Genomic DNA, 26,062 nt, shown 5'->3' with positions numbered 1-26,062 from the left:
TGTCTGTAAGTCAGGCACCCACATCTCTTTAATCACCTGCTTGACTTGGATCCTCAGATTTTCCTGAAAGATGAGAGCTCTTAGCTTCAAGTCCTTTGGTGTTCTGGAATTACTACCGCTGAACAGCCGTTTTAAAGTCAAGCCCCCACTTAAACCTACAAATACCTGTCTAACAAGGCAGCAAAGCCTACATACATCTTTCTGACAGCATAGCAGAGTTTCCCTGCATACACCAGTTACCTCAGGGAAGAAAGAGTGGTCTCCTGTTACACTTTGGAACCTATTAAGAAATAACAGTGCATCTAAGAAACACATATAGCAATTCTGAAATCATTAATGTTTTAATATATGGCTTCCTTCAGACTCACTGTAATTAGAGCTGACCGTCTGCTATCCTTCGAGGAGCTCTGTTTCAGGTCCCTCTGCCTGCTGCTTAAAATTCAAAGAAACAGAAATAGGACTAGAGGCAGGGGAAAGAGAGCAAATCCTAATGTTCAAGTAAAAGCAACTGCTGTGCCCAAATATGCCACCCCCTGTTTAAGATCACAGCTATATCTAGGAAGACAGGCACAGGAGTGCTTGAGCTCTGAGGATGTGGAGCTACTGGCTGACCTGATCACCCTACATATGGCAGAGTGTCCCTACATGGGATTCCTGGCTCCTCTGTGCTCATCAGCTCATGTCTGGCTGTCTCAGAGTGAAGAATGAGGGACGGAGTCCTTTCTACACCTGTTTGTATGTGTCCAATTTTAAGGTATCTTCAAAAAAAAAGGCCACACACTACCAGAGTGACTCTAACTGCCCCAGAACAGCCTTCGTGCTGCTGCATCTTTCTGCACGTTTTGTCTCAACAACAGCACCATTGCACCATTCACACTTGTATAAGAATGAAAACAAGTGATCTGAAATACCTGAAGTCTAGTCTGTCCCTGTGGAATGTCTTTTTTTGTTGTTGTTGGGATTTAATGTTGTTGTTGGGATTTGATGTTGTTGTTGTTGCAACTATCATACAAAGCAATAATCCATCACTGAAATAAAAATCCATCACTGAGTGGGATGCTGTAGATTTTCTATACCTTGCTGCTGAGGGAGGAGCAGAATACCCTTGCCTCAATGGAAGAATGCTTGCCAAAGGGTACACCTGAATAATAAAGATTTGCATCTGGCTCTGGGCCACACTATATAATATGGGCTTGTGAATCTATTGCTATGCTGCTGTTGCTCTCCTCCAGTATTTTAACTTCTCTAGCAGCTTCTGGATGGCCGACAGTCAGTATCGGATTGCTAACAGCACTGCAAAGCTTGTGCATTGCAATGTATTCAGTCAGCACAGCGAGCCATTTACTTTCCCTTAACAAGATAACTGGTTGATTAATATACTTTACCCTGGGGTGCGCAGCAGATTTATTTCCTTCCCAGATACATGCTGAATACAGGAATGAGAAGTAAACAAGTTTCTTTTCATTTATTTGTTATTTACTGGAACAACTCCTGAACTTTTCACTCAAGCTTTATTTTAGCTAACTATCACTGAAGCTAATGGCAATGTTGACTAAGAAAGAACTTTAGGAAGGGGTCATTTCACAAAATATGTTAAGTCTATTGACAGACAGTATCCATGCTCAGGGTTTCTGGGTTCAAACCACATGTAACGCATTTGAATAAAATATTTCAGTGATCATTGTTTCTGCTTTTCTGATGCAGATTACAGATAACAGTGATGTTCCTTGGGTGCTTATATGGTGTTCTCCTTTCAACATCCAAATACTGTTAAATCTTTAATGTACTTATGCCAAAGCACTGCTTTCAGCCAGGGCAGTGATGGTCTTCTCATGCTACAAAAGCATCTGGACCCAAAGAGTTGCTACATGAATTGCTAAAATTCACTAAAAATCCTGGAAAATACACAGAAATGAAATTAAACCTCCTAAGCACCCTGGACCACCATGCTGAGTAAGACAATACATCTGTTCCTTGCTTTTCAGGAACACCAGGGCTGAACTACAGCAGCAGGTTAGAAGTGTGGGAGAAAAGACACAACTGCAAGCCACCATATACTTCAAGCCAACAATCTCTCTCATGCATGCTAAAATTAATGGACTGGGAGTACATGTGTTAGAATGCAGGAAACAAATCTGTACTTGACATTAATCTATCAAGGGGTTTATTTGTTTAATTAAATCAATCTTGCATGATGTGGCATCTGGTGACCCACTAGAGTTCTCTTTCAAGCTTTAACTCAAGTAAATACATCAATTCTCCTAAAAAATATTTTTAAAAGGATATGCATTCATGTACATTTGCCAACTATAAACCCTAAGTGATTTTTACTCCACCTGCAACTTCCTCATCTTTGTAAACTGCACCCAAGTATTTCTGACTAAAACACTATTAGAACAGCTAAAAATAGTGCAGATCCCCAGAAGTTATTTTGATCTGTTTTCTACTAATCTCTCAAATAAATTTATACCTTGCTTATGTCCAAAACCACTCATCATGGGAAATCTCTTGTTTATCAGGGCAACGTAGTTCCACAAAGATTCAGTAAAAACTAAGCTCTTCCACTAAGAGTATTCTTCACCAAAAATGTTTTGTTTGATCACTAAGTAATCTGCTTTCTTAGTGCCATAAATATATGAACTATTTTTACTGGAAAATTATTTTCTTATTCTAAAGAGCTGCTGATTATCTTCACCTGATGAAATTAAACTGATCATCACCTTTTCTGTCTGTTTTTTCAAAACCCTGTTTAAACAAACAGACTCTGAACAAAAAACAAACAAACAAAAAAGAGGCTATTTTCCTGGGAAGACTTTATGCTCTTCTATTTGATTGCAACATATGTAGGAAGAGGGGAAGAATGTAAATGTCAGTGTGCTTTTAAGAGCAGTTTATCATGTTGTAAGTTTCTATAGCATAGAACATCTTCTAATTCTAGACGGACTGAGATTAGAAGAGCTAAAATAAACTAATGTACCAAGAAGCATATTAAAATTATGCAGAAATAGATATCAACTCCTTTCTCAGGAGAAATAGGGAAAGAATTCTTAAGGCTTATACAAAACTTGCAGGTAGATATCTAGACCCTCAATAGACCTTCACAGGTGGCTCATCTTTCCTGTTTATGAGATGTGGTTACTTATTACATCATCACAGGATTGCATACAAGCCCAGGTAAATTGCACCAAGAGTCAACACCACGATTTTACAATTTGCTCAGTGTGAGTAGTTCTACCCTACTCATAGAACCCTACTGGATACACAATCAGACTTAAATATATGTATATATATACATATATAAAATTAATTGGAAAAATAACATCAGTGACAGAACAAAAGGCACTAGAGAAATTCTAACTGTATGGAGAAATCATCATGCCAGGCATAGAACCACTAAAGGACACTAATCCTTTAACTTAACACCAATATTAAAATATAAAACATTTCCAGTAACAGTTAAATTTAAAAACCCCAGTCAAAGCTTTAGTTCAGCAATGAACATTTCAAGCACAACAAAAGGAAAATAAAAGGATGGTACAAGAAGGAAAGAACCTGAAAAAGTAGTCCTGAAGGATGACTCTGTGCATTAGGTACTGCATTGGAGACTCCAGTCAAATCAGATTCAAGGCACTGGACTAAAATTAATTTCATGGCACTAACTCAGTACACTGTTGTGCATCAAAATATTGCACTGATAATCTAATATTTTTTGTTCATCACTAGTTAAAACTGGCTTACATTCAGGAGTTCATGGGAATACATTATTGTTTTCATTTGAAAAAATAACAGAGATTCTCTTCAGAGTCCAATTCTAAATTAAGACAACTGTTAGACCGTGCCTTGACACACCAGTGCCTAATTCTGCGCAGCACTAGTGTAGTAAACCTTTTCTTTAATGATTCATGCCCAGATGAAAGCCAAAAGGTAAATGTTGGGCCTGAGTCCTTACTGTATTTCTCATTTCTATATTCCAATATAAATCCCTTTCAATTCAGGCCATCGACTTAAAACCCAAGTCATAAACTCAAATTCTACCCTTCACTAGACACTGTTTTCTCTCTCTAATCTTCCTTAAGATACATAACAACACTTAGGTTTTTGTAAGGATAGGAAAGCATTTTTCTGCTTTTTATCCCACGTCAGGAACCATTTGATGGAATGGTCAGAAGTTTTGCCAGTTTAGCTTTCTCAGTCAGTGGTGCAATTTCTTTGCGCTGACATGGCTATGCCAGCTACTGGCTCTGCAATTAGACACCATTATACTGGCAAGAAAATCTTCTGCCATTCAAGAGCTGGTATAAGCTAAACCAGAGAAGGAACTTTTTATGCCAGTAGGAATGGTACTCTTAAGCACAGAAAAAGCCTAAAGCTCAATATACTCACCCCTTTAATTGTGGGCTGAGAGAACCGCCAGCTTCAGCCACAAGGTAGGACATTAATCCAGTGCTTCCAGAGGAAATCAAATCCTCCAGGAAATAGAGATAGAAAAGAGCCAAGTCCTAGTGAAGTGTAAAAAGCCAGAAAGAAAATTTCCCTTTTCATTTTTTGGATGGAAAAATCCCTTCAAAAGGCTGACTCTATATATAAATGATAAAGGAGAAGTAAAGAAAGGATTGTATTTTGCAGTGGATTTTGCAGTTCACCTGTAAGTTTCAGCGCACACAAAGCACTCTCCCAAACTACCTCTGCTAAAATTTCTCTAAAGGCAAGATGACAGGGAAACAATAATGGACATGTCAAAAGAGACTCTTACGGATTCTACAGTCATTAGTTTCCTGAGGTGAATTTCAGTTATTTTTATGAAAACAGACAATTCTGCCAAAAAAAAAAAAATCCCCAACTCAGACTATCTACTCTACATGTAACATGTAAGTAAGTTATACTCTCAAATCCAAGTAGAATCTATATTCAGAACAGAAAATACATATATTACAAATTTGAGAGGGTAAATCTCAGCCATTTTGAAGATACGCAGGTAATACCTAAAATAAAAGCAAACTAGGCCTTAAAAATACCAAAACAAAGAAAGGTAGCAGGAGTGTATTCTCTTATTTTCCCTAGAAGGCTGTCCAATGAGAAAATCTCTTACGCAGCATTTGAGCACAGTTTTCAGTACTATGTGCTGTATAACAGAAGCTACATGAGCGCTGTGAGAGCAATGAAGAACACAGCAGAAGCATGCTGCATGAAACTGCAAAGCTAGGGAAGGAAACTGTTTTCTGAAGGACCAGGCTCCCATGCACTGGGTTGGAAAAAAGATAGAAGATTGAAAAAATAGTATTTTATGTAATAAATGGGCAGGAAAAAAAATGTATAACAAATACATGGAAGCAAATCCCAAAACTCCTCCATTAGCTGAAAGAAAACTTTGATTTCAGTAGTTGCCAGCCTGCATAAAAACACATGGTAACACACTGTTCTAAAGCAGGTTTCTTTATGAAACTATAGTACCATCTCTGAGAAACAAAGAAGGTTGTGTATATGTTCAGACACCATAGCAACAAGAACCTAAAATTGGATAGAACAGCTCTACTACTAAGTTAGTACAAATGAAATAAAACATCTGCCTATTTTGAATGTTCAGCTAGCTATTGTTACTACTGAATTGCGTCATGTCTCTAATATATTCATTCATGTACCACTATAAGAGTGGAAATCATTTTATTCCCTTTTTACTTGATGTGAGGCATGCAAAAGCTAAGTAACCTGTCCAAGGTCACAGAAAAAGTCCCTTTTGCTTTCTCCTCCCTGTATCTTACAATACCCAAAATGAAACTCTACTGATTTACACTGGAGACAGCATCATCCCCTCTGCTCCTCCTACTCCCTGTCAGTGGGACCCTCAGTTCCTTGGGGGGATTGAAACTTAGCTCAAAACTTGGCTCAACACAAGGACATGTGGGTGTTATCTGGCTGTAATCTCTGAGTCAGATATATGAGCTAATCATGCCTTTTGCCCTTTCACTCTTTGAAACTATGAGCTCAAGGTCTGAATAGCCTGGAAGCATCACATTCTGACTGCCCAGTCCTGGTCTTTGATTGCTGACAACTTAAAACAGTAATGATTAAAATATATATGAACAGAAGAACAATACTTTCACTACGACATGCAAGGCTTAAATGAGACACATTCATCTTTGCCTCCCTTCACAAATAATCTTGCTTGCACATCTCTCTTTTACATTTATGAACAATCTTCTGAGATGACTGGCAACAGAGGTAAATGACATACAATGTGAATCTTCCCACTTATCCATTCCAAGGCATGCAGCTGAATAAAATTCCACTCAGTCAGACATAAAATCAAATTAGAGTAGCTCAGTCTGAAGAGAAAGAACTACATTTGAAACAAATAAAGCAGTGCATAATTCACTTTTAATGCGCTAAGTTCCTAAAAGTACACTAATCATAATCCTAATGAGGTAACACATTGCACTGTGGGTTTACCACATCCCTGTGCAGTTTGCAGTAGAGCAACAAGAGCTTCAGTCGTGTGAGGGATTTGCCCCATGTGCAAAGTCAGCAAGTACTTTTTTTTGCAGTTGGGATTTGTTCAGCAGAGCACTTCTGTTTATTAATAATTATACCTTATGGCTACACAAGACATTTTGCTTACACCACGTGTTCACAAAGACCTTCACCCATCATTGAAATCCTTTGGTTAACACACAACACATTTTTCCACAAAGCCCCACAGTATTATGGTTTAGAAAAGAACGAAAAATGCTGTATCTTTCAACTGCACAAATCCAGAAGAAAGGTAATGACTCAAACATGGAAGCTGGCTAACCCTGAAGTAACATTTCCTATGTTTGGTAAATATACCATTGGATTTTTATTGACCATAAGTATTGAAGACCTTGGGTTTGGATCTGATTTTTAAGACAGCATTTTTCATCAGCACAGCAGCTCACAATTGTGAGAATGCCTGAGTTAGAGAATAAAGTATGACTGCCTGCTTTGCAGCTACTCTTCAAGTCTCAGGATGTCCACACTTCTTTGGTATATGAGGGCTGATGGGTTATAAGCCAAGATTCTGTGGCTACAGAGCACAGATAAATCAGAAACAAGAAGAGAGTTTAGTAAGTTCTATAACATGGGATATTTCTCTATACCTTTATAATAGAGATCAACTCTGAAAAGTCGTTCTAAAAAAGCAACATTCATCATGTTGCATATTCAATACCTCTCAGTAAATGTCTGATACAAAAATGTGCCCTGCTGACAGGTTAAGAAAGATATTTTTGTATAGGATTTTAGAGTCAAGCTGGGTTCTTCCTGTACTGTCAGCAATCAGCTTCTTCTGTCCGAAATGTAGCGAATCATTCTTTTAATCATATAGCATGCATGGTAGCATGCTTTTACAGCTGCAGCATTTTTAAAGAACTAACAGTTGAGAAACAGTGAAAAATCTAGTAAAAAGGATATGATCAAATACACATCAGGAGCAGGTAAAGTAAGCAGATGCTTTTCTATATGAATCTATACATTGTGATCCTTACTTAGCAAAAAATTCCATTTACATATCTAGCTCATCCTCAAACCTTGTTCCCTGCATAAAACAGCTTTTATTTAAAAGACATATGAAAACAAACAAAGCAGTCAGAAGACAGAACTACTGTGCATATAATACAAATGGAATTATTTTTTCCTTATACAAACATCACGGCTCTGTATGAGGATGCAGCAAGATGACAACCCTACAACTCAAACTACAGGTTGCTCAAGATTGGTCTCAACCATTTCCAGACATGGGTTATTTCTAAATTCCAAAGGTGTTTTTAATACTCAATATTCAATCCACATTGGTTTTTGCACTCCATTTTATTACTGCTCTTTGATGTGAGGGTATTTAATTCCATAATATGCACAAACAAATCATAGACACAGACACTTGCAAGCTTCGCCTTCAACAAATATCCAGCAGAAGAAGCCCAGCACTTAACTTGCGAGCCCTACACCAATGACCCATCCAATAGGACATACAACTCCCTTTGAGGAAAGGAGCTGGCAGGTGTCCTCCACCTCTGGTTACCTCTCCTTACCCATGCCCTGCTATGAAGGAGCCCTATTTAAATCATTGTGGAGGACTCAAAAACACTGTGACAAACCAGAAAAGAGCTCAGAAATGTTGATGGTGAAGCCCTGAACAAAGTGTGGAACATGCTATTTTTGGCCTTTACCATCAGTTTCTCTGAGGGAAACCTTCATTTCAGCATTGGTGCCCAGGAAATTGGTGCCTCAATTAAGGACACAAAGGATTTCATTAACAATTCTAGGTTTAATAATTAAATTTTATATAGCCAAACTCTGACTTATATTTAGGAAAATAATAAAAATAAATGTTGAGTTGCCATAGAAGGACTACTGTATGCACAGAAAGATTGTGCCAATGGCTAGCATGGTACCATAGGCTCAAATACCTATTATTTCGAACATTTTATTGGGAAGGCAACTTAATACCTCTGTATCTCAGTCCTTCACTTCTAAATAAGGATAATAGCTAAACGGGAGCACTATAAGGGTAAGGCAAGGTATGCAACAAAGACTATGTAAAAATCTAACAGAATTTGGTTTGTGCATGGGTAAAGCACAGTAAATGTAAAGCTATTTTTGCTACATTTCATTTAAACGAACAAACTATTTCACTGACAGCATTTCAGTGCTATGCAACAAAGAGTATGTTTTTCCAAGCAAAGGCATAATACACCATACATTATCTTCAAATGAAATTGCACATCTTTTTTTTCTACAACACAATAAAGGAAGAGAGACAAACGCAGCCTTGATAACATCTGACGAGCTTCTTCTCAAGACAGAAGGAGATTCAGGTCACATTCTACTCTCCATTGAGCAATATCCTATGTAGGCATTAAGACTATTAGGGTATTTAAGACCAAGGTGTTAAAATTATACATAGAGCTGGCAAACTGTAGCTACCCCTACAGTCACCAGAGAGGAGGAGATGAATTTCCCAGCTTTATACTTATGCTTGAAGCCCAAAGACAGTAATTTTTAGTGATATTTGATAGGAATGTTTGCACTACAGGAATGTAGTCTCTCCTTGATTCTACAACATAAATCTTATTGGTATCACTGGGGTCGAGGGACATCTGATACAGTTAAAAAAAGGTAAGCTGTCACAAAAATTACTTTTTGGCAAAGTTCAACACAAAGACCTTGAAGTCAAACGTGTCCCAGACAGCAACCTATCTGAATCACGCAAACTCTGTAGGATTCCTTCTGCCAAAAGCCAAGGTACGCACAAAAACAATCAAACAAGGATTCTCCTTCATGTTCTGGTCATAACAGGCCTGTTTGAAAGGACAAAAAAAGCATTTCCAAAAGTCTAACACTGACTTGAAGACTAATCTAGGACATGAACAAACTAAAGCAAACCTTTAGTTTTATTTTCATTCAGTAACCAGAATGTAAAAATCAACTAGTCAGATGCTATTTATTCTCTTTCAGTGAGTCAGTGCTGCCATCTAAAGCTATCTAAGGGGCATGCAAAAGAAATTCAAAGTCATCCATCTAAGTAACATTGAGGAAGCACATCTGAGTAGACAGAGAATGCAAGGTAAGTCAAATACGTTAATAAGATACAACAAAATAATGATGCTGCAGTACCTGAAGGAGCAATTCTTTCTCCGTCACTTCCCCTGTCTTGCTGATAAGCTGCTTCTGTAGTCTGTGTATTTTCTGAATCAGCTCATAGGTACTTGGGTCACTGGCCTAGAGAAGAGCAAAGCAGTCTCAAAAATTATTACAACAAGTTTGTGTTTCTTGCTTGCAGATGAAAATCATAATATCTAAGTGTTCAAAAGTGACAAATACCAAACGGGGAGAGGAAGAGTGTTATTTGGGGGTTTTTGTTTGTTTTTTTTTTTAATGGCAGGTAGGCAAGCAATCCTGAAACTGTAATCTCTGCCTCCTGAAGATCAGTTGGAGCATGTTCATATTTAATGCCATTACCCTCAAAAGTCCTCCTCAAAACAAATAACATAAATAAGAGTCCTTCAGCGCTTAACCCCCAAACCAACAAAGATTGGTAGAACCACATGGCAGGGAAGCAAAAGGAGGTTAGCATATTGGTTTTAGCAGAAACTGAAACTGCCCACTGACAAATGACGAGCAGTGCAAGTGCTTCCCACTGTTTTAAGAACTTCCAACAGTGCCAGTTGAGTTTTATGGAAAGGAAGGTTTGTCCTCTCTTGTGATGTCTCATAAGGATTAAACGCACACTGCAGTAAAGGCTCTAATAAAGTCCTGCTCTCTGTATATTTGAGCTTGTAGGGAACTTGGCATCTCATGGCTCTTAATCTTTTGTCTGATTTTATCTAAATTGACCAATCAATTCAAATGTAACTGGAACATTAATACAGATACTCATGCAGTGCTCACAATACAGCATCATTTCAGCATCACTTCCTGAGAAAACAGACTGAAAAGTAGGTTCAGTCCCCATGACCCATTCAGTCCTTGATTATTTTTTTTTTCAGTGCTGCCCAAACACGGTGCCAATTTGCGACAACTGCAGTGATATGAGGATGTTTGTTCATTAGGATTCGAACCAAAACCCCATTAGGATTATTTCATATGGATCTTGCCATCTGCTGGACTTTCTGTGTTCCAAATATGAATCGGTGACCTAGAATGGAAAGATGTCATTTCCCATTATCAGTCTCTTCATATATTCATTTTCCTAACCCTGAATGTTTTGACTGGCCTGATTTTCCTTTATTACAAGGTGCTGCTGGAGATTGTACCTAGATGTCTTTAACCTGGTTCAGCGTCCTGCATTTTACCTTCCTTTCATGAGAAAAGCTAACCACCCACCTAACCATTCAGCTTTAAGCTCGGCTTAGAAATATGAGAAATTAACTGTCATGCTAGTAAGCACAGCCAAAATATTCAGCTCTGCTGCAGCAGGGACTAGCATGTTACCCCTCATTATTAGAGCAGATAAACAACCCAAGCTGGCATCAGATCAGAGATCCATGCAACAGAGATATCTCAGCTGGCTCTGATTTACTTTGAAAATACCCAGTGATGCCAATTGGTGTTCATATATTTGGTCTGTGCTTGACAGATTTTTTATTTTTCCCCTTCAGTTGGCAGGTTCAAATAGTGTGAAAATTTAGATTTGCTGTTTATATAACAGTCGAACTTGCATTGCCTGAAATAGTAATCTTTGGGAGGCCACCACTGTTTACGTGGAAGACTTTTCCTTTTCTCACAAATGTAATTTACCTTCTGACTTCACATCTGTCCATTCTACAGTCTACCTGTTCTATGACTCTCTAATTCTGGCTTTCTTCCCTTATACATCTCACTAATTGGTGAGAGTAGGATTGTATTTTTCTCCTGTAATCCTCTTTCTCACCATCCATGTTAAGGAATCACCCGCTTCTAAATCCACCTTATGCATTCTTATTCCTTTTAGCATTTGACGGGCTCTTTACAAACCCCTCTGCAACTTTTCATTGAGAAAGTGACGCAGAAATAACACTGATTGCATTGTGCAGAGAAACCATTCAGCAGTAACCATTCCACTAGTACTATGGAAATTTCAGTCTGCCTGCCCTCCACATAATTTGCATAACAGTAAACGAAATAACGCTTTGTACTGTGTCGCTGATTTGGTAATACGGGCTTTGGGAACTTGAATGCTGACACATCACCTCTAATTTTCTCCATCTGTGAACATTCAAGGGATTCTCCAGTTCTTCTTCCAATACTTTGCACCGAGTCTGTTCCCGTAACAGTTCCTTCCGCATGTGTTGAACCTCCTGTCTTAAGATCAGCATAAAACAAACAAACAAAAAGAAACACACACACACAAATCACAACACACCAAAACCACATCAATGTGACCAGAGCACTAATAAACATTAACAAACCATTCTCCCATGCACTACAGCACTGGCAAAGTGACTCTTGCGACTAACAGTTATCATCAGTAGCACTATACAGGTGGAACCATAATACAGACCTCTTCCCTCACTTTAGTAAGAATGGCTCAAAAAAAGGGACTTTTCATCACTTCCTGGGGAATCTACTTCACAGCTACTGGATCTCACTGCTCACATCCTCCCATGTGCATTAAGGCCAGGACAGTTAATTCACCTAGTGTTATGGAGTCATACCCAATTACCTCTGTATTGAATCTGACAGCCTGTGTTTGAAAGAAGGTTTTAAATCTACATAGCTCACACAATCCAGTAAATAAAACATACTCTAGGATCTAAGTATGATGGACACTGTTCTTTTAGAGTACCCAAGTTTGATTTCTTTTACTACCTCTCCTCAAGGAATTTCAGGGGTGATTTGTTGCTGAACTTAAAATGGATTGAGCATTCCCAAGATGCTGTGACAACTACACTCCTATGGTGGGGATGGCAGGGTCAAGGGGCAGGAAAAAAAAAGGCACATTCTGCAATGGTCCAACCCTACCACTTTGGTGGGTGGATCCTGTATGTTCTCAAGGAGAAGGAGGGGTGAGCATCATCTTGTACCTACTTTACCACTGAATCTTTTCCTGCTAAGCTCAGAGTTGCATTTAGCTCAATAGAAAGAAAAAGGCCTTTTCTTTAATTGTGAGGTTGGACAAGGTTATGGAAAAGGAAAAACCCACATCTCCAATTGGCAAATCAAGAAAGCTAATTAGCAGCAGAAGTGATAAATGGAGTCTTTCGACAGGCAGTTTTCATGATGGTTTTGGACTTCATTAAAGTATGCGATTGCTGCTGCAGTTAGCAAGGATTGACCCACCCATCATGGCATGCATCGCACTACACTTCAATACTGCGTTTCAATACCGTAACAGACTCACAGCCGAATGCATTTGGGCAGCAAGTTCAAATCCTATTCCTGTCTGCAGTCAGTCGATGAAAACTGCAATTGCTGATGTTTTGTGCCCAGTTCTCTTTTCTGTTACACCAGATCAAACTGGCATAATTCCACTGGAGTCAATGGACCGACCATGGACTGAAGTTAATTTGCTCTGGTGAAAGCCATGGAATTATATTGATACAGTTAAGCTAAAAATCTCACTCAAAACTGTGGTAGTTACATAGAATTAGTATGACGGTTATCTACTAAAAACATAGCTACCTCTTCTTACAAACCAAGACTGATTCTATAGAAAATAACAATCATTTCCCATAGGTAAGGAGGATAACTCAAATACTGCGGGGTTAAAAAAAGAAGGGAAACATTAAGCCAGAGAAGGAGGAGATAAATCAGGCTGAAGCTGTTAAACTTGTTTCAGAGAAACACAACCTTGAATGAAAATTTAACTAAATCTTTCTCAGAGAACAAATCTACATATAAGTCTGGAAGGAAAGAGCTCTGAAAATGTGCAGGAGTTTGTTATAAATATGTCAAATGTTCCCCATTCTCTGTGGATTGCCTAATAAAAAGCAGTTCCACTAATTTGGGCCTTGGGTACCATGAAGTAGCTCACAGAACTATTATATGAACAACTCTTCTGCTGCTGTCTGTCAAGTTTATTCTGTAGGCAGTACCTCAGAGTACAAGGAGAAATATGGAAACTATTTCAATTTTGCCCAAGATGTCTTTTTTCCTCCTTTCCTTTTTCTTGTATTTTAATTTTTTAGTCACTGATAAATTGTGCTGTGAATTTAATCAAGTCTGTGTTTGAGGTCAAACCAAACAATCTAACAATCTCCTCCAAGGCTTACTGTTTGTTGATACAAATCTTTACCATGCATAAAGCATACTTTCTGTCTCAAACACAGAATCATGGATGCAGTCACTATGGAAATGTGTTCAATCAGTTTTTCTACCTGAGCTCCTCCACATTAGCTGCAGTCCTGCCAAGTATTCCCTTCTCCCGACGAAGTTTCTTGGTCTCCAGCTTGAGAAGTCGGATGTCTTCCATTCTCTGTCGGTATTGGGTTTCACCCTTGTTTAAGACGGACTGCTGGATTTTTATCTTTTCATAGAGCAGAGCTACTTCATCATTGCGCCGAACAAGCTGGGACCCTAGGATATCTCTCTCGTTGATAACCTAAGCATGAAGCAAAGCAATAATCTCAGTTACAGCTTCTGAGTGCAATCCCAAAGGATTGTGACTACATTTGCATCAGCCAAAAATCATGTGCATTAAGAGGTTTCACTGTTATTAGTGAAAGAAATACGGCAAGGGCCTAATAGTTTCCCCTATAAGGGTTCAGTCACCTGAATAGTATAAATTACATATTCTGTTCACTTCAGTATCCTAACATTTTTGTTTCAATGGCACTATGAAGCTTTAGTCGTACCACATTTACGGCAAATGAGGATCTTGATCTTAAAAGTAGACTGGACAAATGAGGGAACAGAATGCAGTCTGTTTGAAAAGCCAAATCAGAGATTCCTACCCGCTCGAGTTCCTTCTTCTGCTTCAGCCTCTCAGCATCAGCTTCAGCAATGATTTTGAGGAGTTTCCTCTCTTCTGCTTCCTGATTTTCTATAAAGTGTTTGGTTTCCAGAGCCTGTTTTTTCATCTGAAGCAGTTCAGCCTGATGAAGTCAAAGAATATAGGTAAACTGTGCTTAGTAACAACTTCCAATTACATAAACCTGGGATTAAGAGTTAGGATTTTTTAAAATCTCATACATTTTCCTATTTTCCTGAGAGGTACATATTTTGTTAGTTTTCGAGAACAAATCACTAAGACAAGCAAACATGAAGACTCATAAAGAAATGTTGTAAAGAGTATTTTGATATTGTTGTGTTATATGCAACAGAAATTTGGATGGATTTCTATCTATAAGAGTGGTTCAAATTGTAATTCAGAAGCTTTTTTTTTTTTAATTAAATAGGTCATGTTTAGAAAGCTTTTCAATGGAGTTGTTATGTAATGAAAATCTAGCAGACATAAATTCAAAGGCAAGCTGGGATGTGAGAAAGGATAGCTCACCTTGCTGGAAAGGGCAACAATCTATGCTATGTAATACAAATTAGCATCAACTCCAGACAGTTTAGAATTAATGGAAAAGATGACAGCCAGAGATGGAAGAACAAAATCAAAGGGGTATAGCAGTGGTTTTTCGTGGATGAGTAGATGAGGAAGACAGGGAAAAGAAGAGCTGACCCTAACTTCAGGAGGAGTAAAGTATTGTGCCAGTGACTGCACACCACTAACATAAAGTAACACTGGAATCTGCCCAGTTGTCATGAACTCTATAATTCAAGGCATGCATGTAGATAAAAATTAATAAAGTCTTATTGGATTATTCGAAATTTCTGTCATTGCTAGGCAATTAGTTAGATCCAAGATGAAACTTGCTGACTACAGTCCATTTTCACAGATATGAAAACTTTCAAGCCTTGACTCAAAGACCTTGCCACAACTCTAACCCTTGTAATGGATGATGGTGAAGCTGCCTTTTCAGAAAGAGCACCATCCAATGCTAAAAGAATGAAGCTGTGATGAAGGCTGCACCTGCAAAAACATTGATTTAAGACAGGAAGAGTTCCATCATCATAACAAAATAGCTTGTTCCATTCTTATTTTCCTTAATAAAATTCTCATTTTCCCATATGTGCAACACTCATATCTCTCTTACTCAGTGTTGGGTGTTCATCAGAATCCATCAGCCGAATAAAAATGTACGCCACTTCATATTGAAATGCAATCAACACTGTGAGAAAGCTGTCTACAAATGTAAAACTGCTCATGCGTTTGGCAATGTTGGATAATATTTTTTTAATATATCAAAATTCTATGTTCTCCTTATGTCAGAAGAAATATGAGTTGTAAACAAGAAGTGGTATTAGATGTTGGCAGCAAACATTCATATAAACAAATCTCCTCACTGGAATGCACTAAGTTAAAATAAATCTGAACTGCCTTATACAGTAAAATACATAAATACTCTAAATCACACGAAGTCCCCACAAGCTAACAGGACTTTCAATGAGATTAAATATGCTAAAAACTACAGTATGATGGTCTGTGTACATTAGTTAAGAGAAAAGGAAATTAATAAATACAGTCAGAAAAAATGGGCAGGTCTGAAACCACTGTAAATCAGCACAGCTCTTTTGAAGTAGGTTCAGAGAGTTTGTAAGAATTAAAGAACACTCAGCAAGAAAGAGGAATTTATATGGGACCTACGCCAGCATCTCAAACCAAATTCTTGTTTACATTCTGAAATATTAGGGTAAGTGAAGAGGGGTTTTTATTTTTTCTAGAGGAAGATATGAATTTTATAAAAGGTATAACTGGGGCTAGGCACAGAATTCTGAAACAAGAAGTCAGAGGTTCTAAATTTCCAGATTTCTAGAAAATGCTAAAAAAAAAAAAAATACCTGCATGAACATCTATGAAAATGTATGAAAGCACTTGACAGCAGCTCACACCTGGACGGCCACAGCTCTTGCAGCTTTCAGATATTTATTTTTTAACATTCAGATGCTTTGTCAAAGCAGTCTGATCCATGAACCTGTATGAAGGTCAACTGAAACCAAAAGATGGCATTGTACTGGCTTTAATGCAGCTTGGATCAGGCCGCCTCAGTTTCATTTACCATGATTACACATTTTTAGGATCTTTATGTCAGCTGAAGGAAGCATAAATCCAATGTCTGTATAATCTCATTCCTATGAATCTCAGTCCTCAATGCTTTAGCGCATTTTTTAAACTGATTTCCCAGGAACAGCTTGCTTCCTTCACAACAGTGCAAACAGGACAAATTGAAGCACACTTGCTACACAAATAATAGGGTTCTTTTGTGCCTGTGTCAATCAGCTCTGTCTTTGAATTCTCCTTCGCTTCAGTATCCAGCAGAGACACTCAGGTAGAAGACCACAATGCCCTGAAGCTACTCAGTAATGTGATGTCAGTGTATGGACATACTTGCTAGTGAAAAATTGAGTGGGTAAACCGTGTAGCAATCATATGTTTGTCAAATGGATGGTAGACAGTTCTGAGGTGATGAGGCAGAAAGCTGCACATAGGCAATGAGATGCTGTTTGACTTCTCCATCACCGATAGAACAACTCCGAGACAGACCAGGTACAAGAACACAAATTCATCACCTTTTTACAAAGCTCTATTGACATCTTGTCATAACTGTAATGTGCTGAGAGGGGCTGGAAACTCAAGGAGTCATTGCAGCATAGCAATAAACGGACAAAAGAAAACATTGCGGAAAGTGGCAGAGGAGTTTTGCTTTTTGGGGGATGCTGTTTGTTTCCTGGTTTGGGGGAGTCTTGGGGTTTTGGTTTGGTTTTGTTTTGTTTTGTTTTTTCTAGTGCTTAGTGAAGAGAAACAATAAGCTGCTGTGGACACTAACACCTTAAATCTTTTGAAAGTGCAGCAAATCGAATTGAGATATCACCACAAATCTAATAACTTCTCTAAGGACAGGCTGCAGTGAGTGCTGAGAGGAAGAATCAGAGCTTCAAGCTCAGATTTCCTTTGATTTAAAACAGATTCCTGTTGCTTTATAGCCCAATATTAAAATAACTTTCTGTATAGAGGGATCTACTAAAAGTCACTGCCTAACTCCCTAAAGAGTAATGCTCCCTAGTCACACAAGGATACAAGATTGAGAAGTGTAATAGAATGGGGTTTGCACTTAAAAATACGAGAGAGAAGGAAGCTTTTAAAAATAAAAACTTGAATTATAAGGGTCTATATTAAAAGGTTTGCTAGAATCAGGTTATCCCCAATATCCACATTTCTGAAAGCAAAAATTGAACTTTTTAGTAAAACCGTTTGGTCACCAAGAGATTTAAAACTTCCAACAGATGATCCAGGACCTTTCTGATTATAATTATAGGCAGAGATTAAATTTGTCAGATACACAGAATATTTGTGTAACTAACACCTCTAAAGGGTACTGAGAAATCGTGCTTCAATTACAGAACAGTTCAGGAAAATCCAGCAAAACAAGTACCACAGCCCAGGAACATGATGCAGTCTGTGAAATCATGGAAACCATCCTTTGTAGGAAGGTGTATGTGTAAAGGTTCTTACTTTCAATGATTCCTTCTCCTTCTCTGTTCGCTGATAGTCTAGATGTGCTTTCACAAGGGCTTCATCTTTTTCTCTGATCTCCTCTTTCAGCTGATCCACCTGATGTGTCACAGTTTTCAGTCTCTTCTTCGTTTCTGCCATCTCATCCTAATAGGACAGGAAGTATGATCACAAAGAGGGATCAAAAAAAGGAAGTTTGTGCTTGGGAGTTCAGGCTTTTGATGTTGGAAAATGTGACCCCAGTGCTTGAGACATCTCTTGCACATATCACAAGACATTACTTTTTAATCCAACACCAACGGTTTCATTAAATTACAATTTTTTTGTTTATGCCAGTATGACAATGTAGTACAAAAGCCTTTAAAAGGCACATCAACAAAAATAATTGTCATAAATTACTTAATTTAAAGCGCTGAACACAGGGTCAGAACTAGCAGTCAATCCAAATTAATAAGATTCTGATTCTACCCATCTGTTTTCATGCTTCTAGTAATGTGTTTTTTCAAAAAGCTTTATGCAGTTTGGCACAAATGTTTGGAGAGAAGCTGATCTTGTGCAAATGAACACACCCATGAGTAAGATACTTTATGCCTGCTAGGGTGTATAGGAAATGCTTCTAACCATTTTGCCCATGTGCTATCCTGCACATAGGTACAAGGGGGAAAGGAGAAGTCCCTGGTATGGGAATATTTAGCATGTATTTTAAGCTGAAAACACAGAGCAAAAAGCCTGGTAGCAATGCAGAGAGATCAGGTCACTAGGACTCACTCTTCCTCACAGCATAGAGGTCCTGCCTATACAAAATTAAGAAAATGTTTCAACTCATTGAAGTGACGGCACATGTTGTGTCATGAAATGGAGGCTAATAAATTCAGTGCTTAGACAGACATGGTCTTTTGGGTCTAATGAAAATAGCTTTAGAAGCCGTCACACCTCTGCCAGAGACTGCCACCTCACAGAGAAGACATCATAACCTTTCATGTGAATACATTCTGTTTTAGTACAAAACCAGGATAGCTTAGAGCTCTCTTAGCAATGTCCGTGTGGATTTACTTGACAAAGGAGTGATATTTTCTTGCATGGAATGCTTAACATAGTTAAGCAAGATCTTGAGTCACAGCAGTCTTCATAAACAGTACTGAGAAAGTACAGATTAGTAGCCTGACAGGCCTCAAAAAAAAAAAATCTCTGGATTCTACAGTTATTCAGCCCATGTCAGCAAATTAAATGAACCAGAAATAAATGTAGCAATATGCCATAGGGCCTACCTGTTTGCATGTTCAGTCACTCCTGTGAATGCAGAAGTCATATTAAAAGCTGTCTTTGCTAAATAGCATATAAATCTCTTCAACATTGTAAAATATGAGAGAGATTTAAAAACTGGTGCCCAGACATACACCAAAATACATTTCTAATTCTGTATTTAATGAAGAACAGTAAGAACACCCAATTTTTGTCAACAGGTCTCCTGATCAACTTGTTGAAACAAATGAGATCCTAACACCAAAAGAAACCCTAAGGATGAATGTATCAGATATTTCTATCATATTAACAGACAGACAACATGTCTTTTCTAAGAGAATTCACTGAGCTGAAAAATATGGTATCCTGGAGACCACTAGCAAGGTGGGCAACAGTGGATCTTTCCACATTAAGCAATCCAATAATATATCTAGCTTTATCTAAACAAGCTTATGCAAATTTGCTTTACTTCCTAAAAGGAAAAATAATTTACCATAATTTTTATCACAGCCTTCTGTTATTATTATTTTTTTATTTCACAGTTGGCTGACCTGCTACTGAACTATGAATGGCTATTTTTTCACTACTACATATAATATTGCCTTGGCCAAAAGATATTTTGGGGTCAGCTGTTTTCTCACATGGGACTTGCTAAAAGAGTTTTATGGTAAGCCAAGTAAGCTATTAGAGTCTAAATACCAGCCTCTAACAACTGGAACCATTAACAGCTTTGTGTATACCAACATACAACATTCAAAACTTGAAAAGGCTGATGAGTTCATTGCTTCATTTTGTAACTTGGCACATAGCTGCCAGTTCTTTATAAGTAAACAAATTTATATTTCATAATAAGAAAAAAAATCATCAGTGTTGCAATTTTTCAGCTCGATTTCTGCTGAGAGACTGTTTGGGAGCAGTGAGAATCCCAACACCACGTCTACTGATGAGAAGCAGACAGAGGTCAAGTAAAGCATCCCATATAAAGGACAAAATAGTTCATTCCTAATCAAACTCAGCACACTGTTGGATAGAATCACAGAATGGTTTGGGTTGGAAGGGACCTTAAAGGTCACCTAGTTCCAAGCCCCTGCCATGGGCAGGGACACCTTCCACTAGAGCAGGTTGCTCAAAGCCCCATCCAGCGTGGCCTTGAACACTGCCAGGGATGGGGTGCCTACAGCTTCTCTGGGCAGCGTGTTCCAGTGCCTCAGCACCCTCACAGAGTGGAGCCAGGATAGAAAGAAAAACAGTTCTTCTCTGATAGGGTTTTATGATCCTGTAGCTCCAGATACCATGATTTTATGTGTGGTTTGAAGTAGGGATATTGTCACAGGATGACTGTGAATTCCTATTTCCAGTCCAAATACAAACTCCCCAGGTAAATTTTCAGGGACCCAAAACATTAATTTCTCTAAAACACACAGGAATGAACAAACCGCTTCTGCCATTTAGCCACTGAGCTTTTCTTTTAACAAATTAAAATTAGACCAGAAAAAAAAAAAACAAAAAGAGCAGAGAGAGAAACACAAGGAAAAAGCGTATCCTTCTACCTTAGCTTCCACCAGATGTTTACTGTACAGGTTCCTCTCTGTTCTCACAGCTTCACAGCTGTTTTGTTGCTGTTTTAATTTAATTGCAGACTCTTCTATTTTCTTCTCATAGTCACAGATCTGCATTTCCCGTATTTCAATATCTTTCAGGTTCTGGAGGACCTGGAGCAGAAAGAAGGAAGTGAACATGATTAAGTCATCATTACAAGGTTATAAGAATGAGGCAGAGTTTGTGTTTTTCTTCTATGATAACATGTTCATATCCCTGTGAACTGAAGTTTTAGCTACATCTGAAAATCACTTCAGTCCAAGTACAAGTTTAACTTTTCTGGATTGCTTATGTGAGAGAACATCTTAATTTAATCTGATATCTATGTTTTGTTCAACAGTAAAATTTATATAGGTGCACATATTTAATTTAGAAACAAGCTACTGTAAATATTGCCATTGAGCAGATTCAATAAAACCAACATAAACAGCTTTCATCAAGAATAGCCTTAGGTTATTTATAGAGCAAAGCTAGACTCTGTATGCTGGTTTGGATGTCAGCTGTATGATAAGATAAATAAAACCATGATTTTCCAAGAAACCCTGCATGTACTCTTATATTCTAACAATCCAACTTTTTTTAATGAACACATGTTCACAAACTGTTGATATATAATGACAATAAGAAAATCAGTTAATGTAACATATACTTGATCTAAATAAACATATAATCAACCTTAGTTGTTTCTACGAAAGATTAGAAACAATGATTTGAAGATTACCTAAAAAGAATGGAGCATTGTGGACAGTGGAAAGAACAGAATCACATGGAGTATCAATAAATGAAAATACAAAATATTATAGATATCTTTATTACACAGTTACCACTATAACAATACATAAGAAAGGAGTAAAAATATAAATAGTTCCTAATCATTATGATGGGCTTCCTAATTTTTTTTTTAAAACATAGGAACCTTCCATTATACAAAGTTGAAAACCGAGGCACACAAGCAAGGAGTACTCAAATGGAATCCAAAATTACAATGAAAAAAAAGATTAAAAGAAATAAAAAGAAAATTAAGAAGCGTACACATCAGGAACATTATTTTTCAGGTTCACTGCCCAGGGGAAAAAACAATGCCACCCTTAAAGCTGGGAAAAAGATCAAGCATTAAAGAAAAAGCTGAGGAAGCACATGGACAAAATCCAGGAGAGAAGTCCATTTACAACTGCATTTCATACTCGGTTTTCTTGACTCTGTTTCTGAAGGCAGCAGCTTGAGCTAAGATTTATGTTCATTTGTCAAAGCAGAAGAACAAAAAAATTTTAAGAAGTTTACCTCAAATAGTCAATGACTGCAATGTTTGCAGTGAACAAAGTTGTCTCTTGTTTAGCAATAAAGCCTTGTGAGGCCTAAGTATAGGACAGGAGCTTAATTAATTGACCATTCTATCAGGTACCTCCAACCAGCTTTGAAGATAGTGGATAGCTAAATATAGAAAATTTTATTACAGCAGCAGGAATACAATTCCAGCACATTTGTAGCTGACTGCAGAAGATCCCAGGAACTGCTTACAGTGCAATACAAAAACACAGTCTCAGTTTATAACATACTCCCACCTTTCCCTTTTCTGTTAAAACAACCTGCCAATAGTAATAGCAGGGAGAAGAAATCAATAAGGCATCTTTTGAGTCTGCACTATGGTGATCATAGGCTGGAGCAAGATTTAAAAGTGGGTCACTGCATTTTTAAGTCCTTTATTTTGATACAATAAGTACAATAAGCTTGTGGACTAAGTTTTCTGAGTTGTGTTTACAGACTAGATGCTGACTCTGCTTTTTCAGGAGTGACTAAACCCAAATAGGTCTCCCTTATAAACACAGAAAAGATACATGTAATATCTCCCAACAGACCCTTGTGGGAGGCTGAGCATTCTCAATTCTGATTTAGTTGATTGCACGCTCAGATTTGGCACTGAGGGGGCAGAGCTAAGCAGAAAGTATTAGATATTCATCGTTTTCTTCCCTACCCTGACAGGTTTTTTATCTGTACGCTTAACTATCATCTGCTGTTGGTTACCTGTTTAGTTCACTGAACCTGCTCAAGATCTCAGTAATGGTGCTGTCCTTATTTGCTTACCTTTAACCACTCTGAGAAGTGCTGCCAAGGTCTTAATGATATGCCTGTTGAGCATTAGGTTTTCCAAAAGATCGTGTGAATTTAAAAAGCAAATTATGTTTTATAATTTTCCTGGATATATTGTGAAACTGTAAACAACATTGTAATTTGGTTTGGGTTTTTTCATTTTGTTTTTGTGGTGAGTTTTGTTGTTCTTTTTGTTGTTTTTAACCAACACAGTCAAGAAACACTCCAGGTGAGACTGAAGATTATACTACACTGCTTCCTTTTCAGCAGCCTCAACCTTCCACAGGGAAACTAAGGTTTAATAATCTAAGAATTTATATTCAAGAAAGAAATATTCTACAAACATTTGTAACTCAATAATACATGCTACACAACAAAGAACAAAGAGACAGATTTTTTTCTCATTTGTGCTGGCTAATCTAGAAGTAGGACTATTCAACAAGTGACACTGGATTAAAAATGGTATAAATGAGCTGTCAGCCAGGCCAACGATTAGAAGAGCAAATGTAGCATGAATACTACTAAAATCTTTCACTGTTGTGGATATAACTTTGCTGACTCTGTTCACCAGTTACTTGGTAGTAAATGATGATTTTGAAAGAAGAATTCTCTATAGATTCTGTCCTGCTGTAAATAACGAGTCTGCTTTCAGAGCCAGCATGGCTCTGCCTGCTGTGCAGGAGTTCCAACAAGTCTTCAAACTCAGATGGCTTTGGCTCTTCACCAGGTGTGCAGCAAGTGCCTTCAGAGCTGGCTTGATGGTAAAAGGTGACAGAAGAGCATCAACCAGCCATATAATTACTGCCAGTAGCTCCTTCCCCACCAGCTGTGCGATGGCTCCTGTAGTTTTGCCACAGCTTCTCAAGTCGTTCATCTGCACAGGTCAACCACTGAACCTAAATATTACCTGGTGGACATAGTAATCCTGATCCTACATTGTCCTTCTCCTCTGTGTTTTGTCTTATCCTTCCAAACAATGAGTAATTTGATGTAGGGAACCTCTGCAGGGACCAAACTACTGTCTCACATACTCCTGTGCTCAGAACTGCTCTTGCTGCCCTTCACCTGCAAACTGAGTGAGGAATTGCCCCTTTAGTGAACCACAGAAGTGAGTAAGTCCTTTGGAAACTTGCAGTCACACTACCAGCGTCATTATACAAACAGCTCAAGTGTCAAACCCCGTTTACTGAGGCTCTGCCCTATAAAAAGTGACAGAAAATTTGCAAGCGAAATGGCAGGAGAAAAAAAAAAAAAAGGAAAAAGAAAATGTAAGCAAGGAAACATTTGTCATTTTCACCCTCAAAATACAGTGAGCAACCCTAATCAGAATTGAAAGCAAGTGCCTTGTAGTTCTGAGTGTTATGAATTACTCCCTGGCCCTAGTTTACAACGTTCTTAACTCATATCTATACTGTTAGAAATGCACTATGAGGGAAAAATGCAAAATATGACTTTGCAACAAAGACAAATCTCATTTTCATGGAATATTATGCCAAGGAAATGACAAAACGTATTCCAGACAAGGAAGCATATACCATTCAAAAATAATTTAAAAGCCCCCAGTCACATGAAGTTGGAGAGGATAATTTTAAAGTGAAAAGACAGCAAATAACTTCTGAGTTGAAACAGCTTGAAAGCTAATCTCAGTAAATCAGTGAGCTTCTTGGAAAGTCCTTCAATGTGATCTTCAGCAATTAATGAAACATATTACAACCATGTTCCTGAGCACACCTTCAGGAATAATACTGTACATAATAATGGGCAGCAGGCAACACAAATTTAATGCAGTGTTTCTCTACAGCTGTTCCTGGAAACTTCTGTTTTGCTGGCGAGACTGAACATGGTTAGATGTTTTCACATACTGGGAATAATCCTTCAAAATGCTGAGTCTCTTACAAAGATGCCAAGTACTGTCAGCTCTCTACTGGACCCAATACCATCCGAGGACACAGTAGTGTGCACAATAAGGTCCTTTGCAGGAAAGACAGAACAAAGACTTATTTCCAACTGCATATAACAGTTTCAACTGTGGGACTCAGGTAGAAGTCAGAGGCCTTGGTTTGAACTCCAGCCTTAGTTTCATTTCCCAAATGATCACTGAATAAGAGAAATACATGGCTGTTCTCCAAGTGTCTCACAGAATACACACCAGTTGACGAGGTTCCCCCAGAGAGACCTGAAACAGTAGTGGGCAACATGCACTGACAAGAAGAAATATTTGTAAACTGTGTGAAGACCACTGACCTGAGCTTCCTCCCACTGGCACATGAGGAAATAAATATATCTTCTTCACAGTCTTGAGTGTAAGACAGGAAAGAACCATTTGCACAAAAAGCTATTCCTACCTTCTGTTTGAGCTCACTGGCTTCACTGATGAAACAATCTCTCTCTTTCTCCAATTGGTAAATAATCTTCCTTTGTTTCTGAGCTTCATTCTTATAATTTTGGATTTCTCCTTCCAAGTTCTTCTTTGACTGTTCGTGGAGTTTCACCAAATCTATCTGCTTCTGAGTGGCACTAGTAGCCTTGACCAAGTTCTACAGGGAACATAAAATAATAGCTCTTGAGCTGGAAAGACAATACTGCCACCACTATAACAAATACAAGCCATTGTCTAAGTGGATTATGGACTTCCCAGTGTTATCGCCCTTTATCTAATTCATTCAGTTGAAATACTTGAGTCTCAAATCTGATTAAAAAAATATATCTCTAGCAGAGCTGCTAAATAGTGCTTTTTCTGATTTAAAGTTAAAACACTAGTTTCTGGATTAAAAAAAAAAAAAAATTATATAATCACTTACAAGTGGATATAACTAACGACTGGAAAAACTTTACCAGCTTTAATATATCTAGATTCTAAAGCATGCCACTAACAGTAAAATTAATAATAACACCAAATACCCTTCCTTCTCATGTCCTAAATAGGAAGTTCAAACTGTAAATTAACCAAGCTTGGTTTAAAATTATGCCTAAGGATTAAACAGAAAACACAATGGTATCATCTTTCCAAAATCAGCATCCTGGTCCCACTTTGAACTTTCTTTCCCTGTACAAAACAGGTATTTGTTACATGCCAAATCTGAGTCTCCGCTAGAGTCAAGACACAGGATAGTGAATCTATACCAAGTAAAGCACCTC

At 38.0% G+C, this 26,062-nt stretch overlaps 1 protein-coding gene across 1 annotated transcript in view; it reads right to left on the bottom strand.

Moving 5' to 3' along the window:
• CFAP58 (cilia and flagella associated protein 58) overlaps window positions 1–26,062 on the bottom strand; it is a 57,448-nt gene that overhangs the window by 12,718 nt on the left and 18,668 nt on the right. Inside the window, exons 9-15 of the mRNA XM_082052823.1 lie at window positions 25,270–25,461; window positions 20,788–20,949; window positions 17,996–18,142; window positions 14,388–14,528; window positions 13,812–14,035; window positions 11,685–11,796; window positions 9,631–9,735 (exon numbers count right to left, since the gene is read on the bottom strand). Of these exons, the coding sequence (XP_081908949.1) occupies window positions 9,631–9,735; window positions 11,685–11,796; window positions 13,812–14,035; window positions 14,388–14,528; window positions 17,996–18,142; window positions 20,788–20,949; window positions 25,270–25,461 (1,083 nt within the window). The remainder of the gene's footprint in view (window positions 1–9,630; window positions 9,736–11,684; window positions 11,797–13,811; window positions 14,036–14,387; window positions 14,529–17,995; window positions 18,143–20,787; window positions 20,950–25,269; window positions 25,462–26,062) is intronic.

The sequence above is a fragment of the Streptopelia decaocto genome (assembly GCF_964273445.1).
Source record: "Streptopelia decaocto genome assembly, chromosome: 5".
NCBI lineage: Eukaryota > Metazoa > Chordata > Aves > Columbiformes > Columbidae > Streptopelia > Streptopelia decaocto.
The sequence above is the reverse complement of the archived record's forward strand: the minus strand, read 5'-3'. Positions and strand labels throughout refer to the sequence as shown.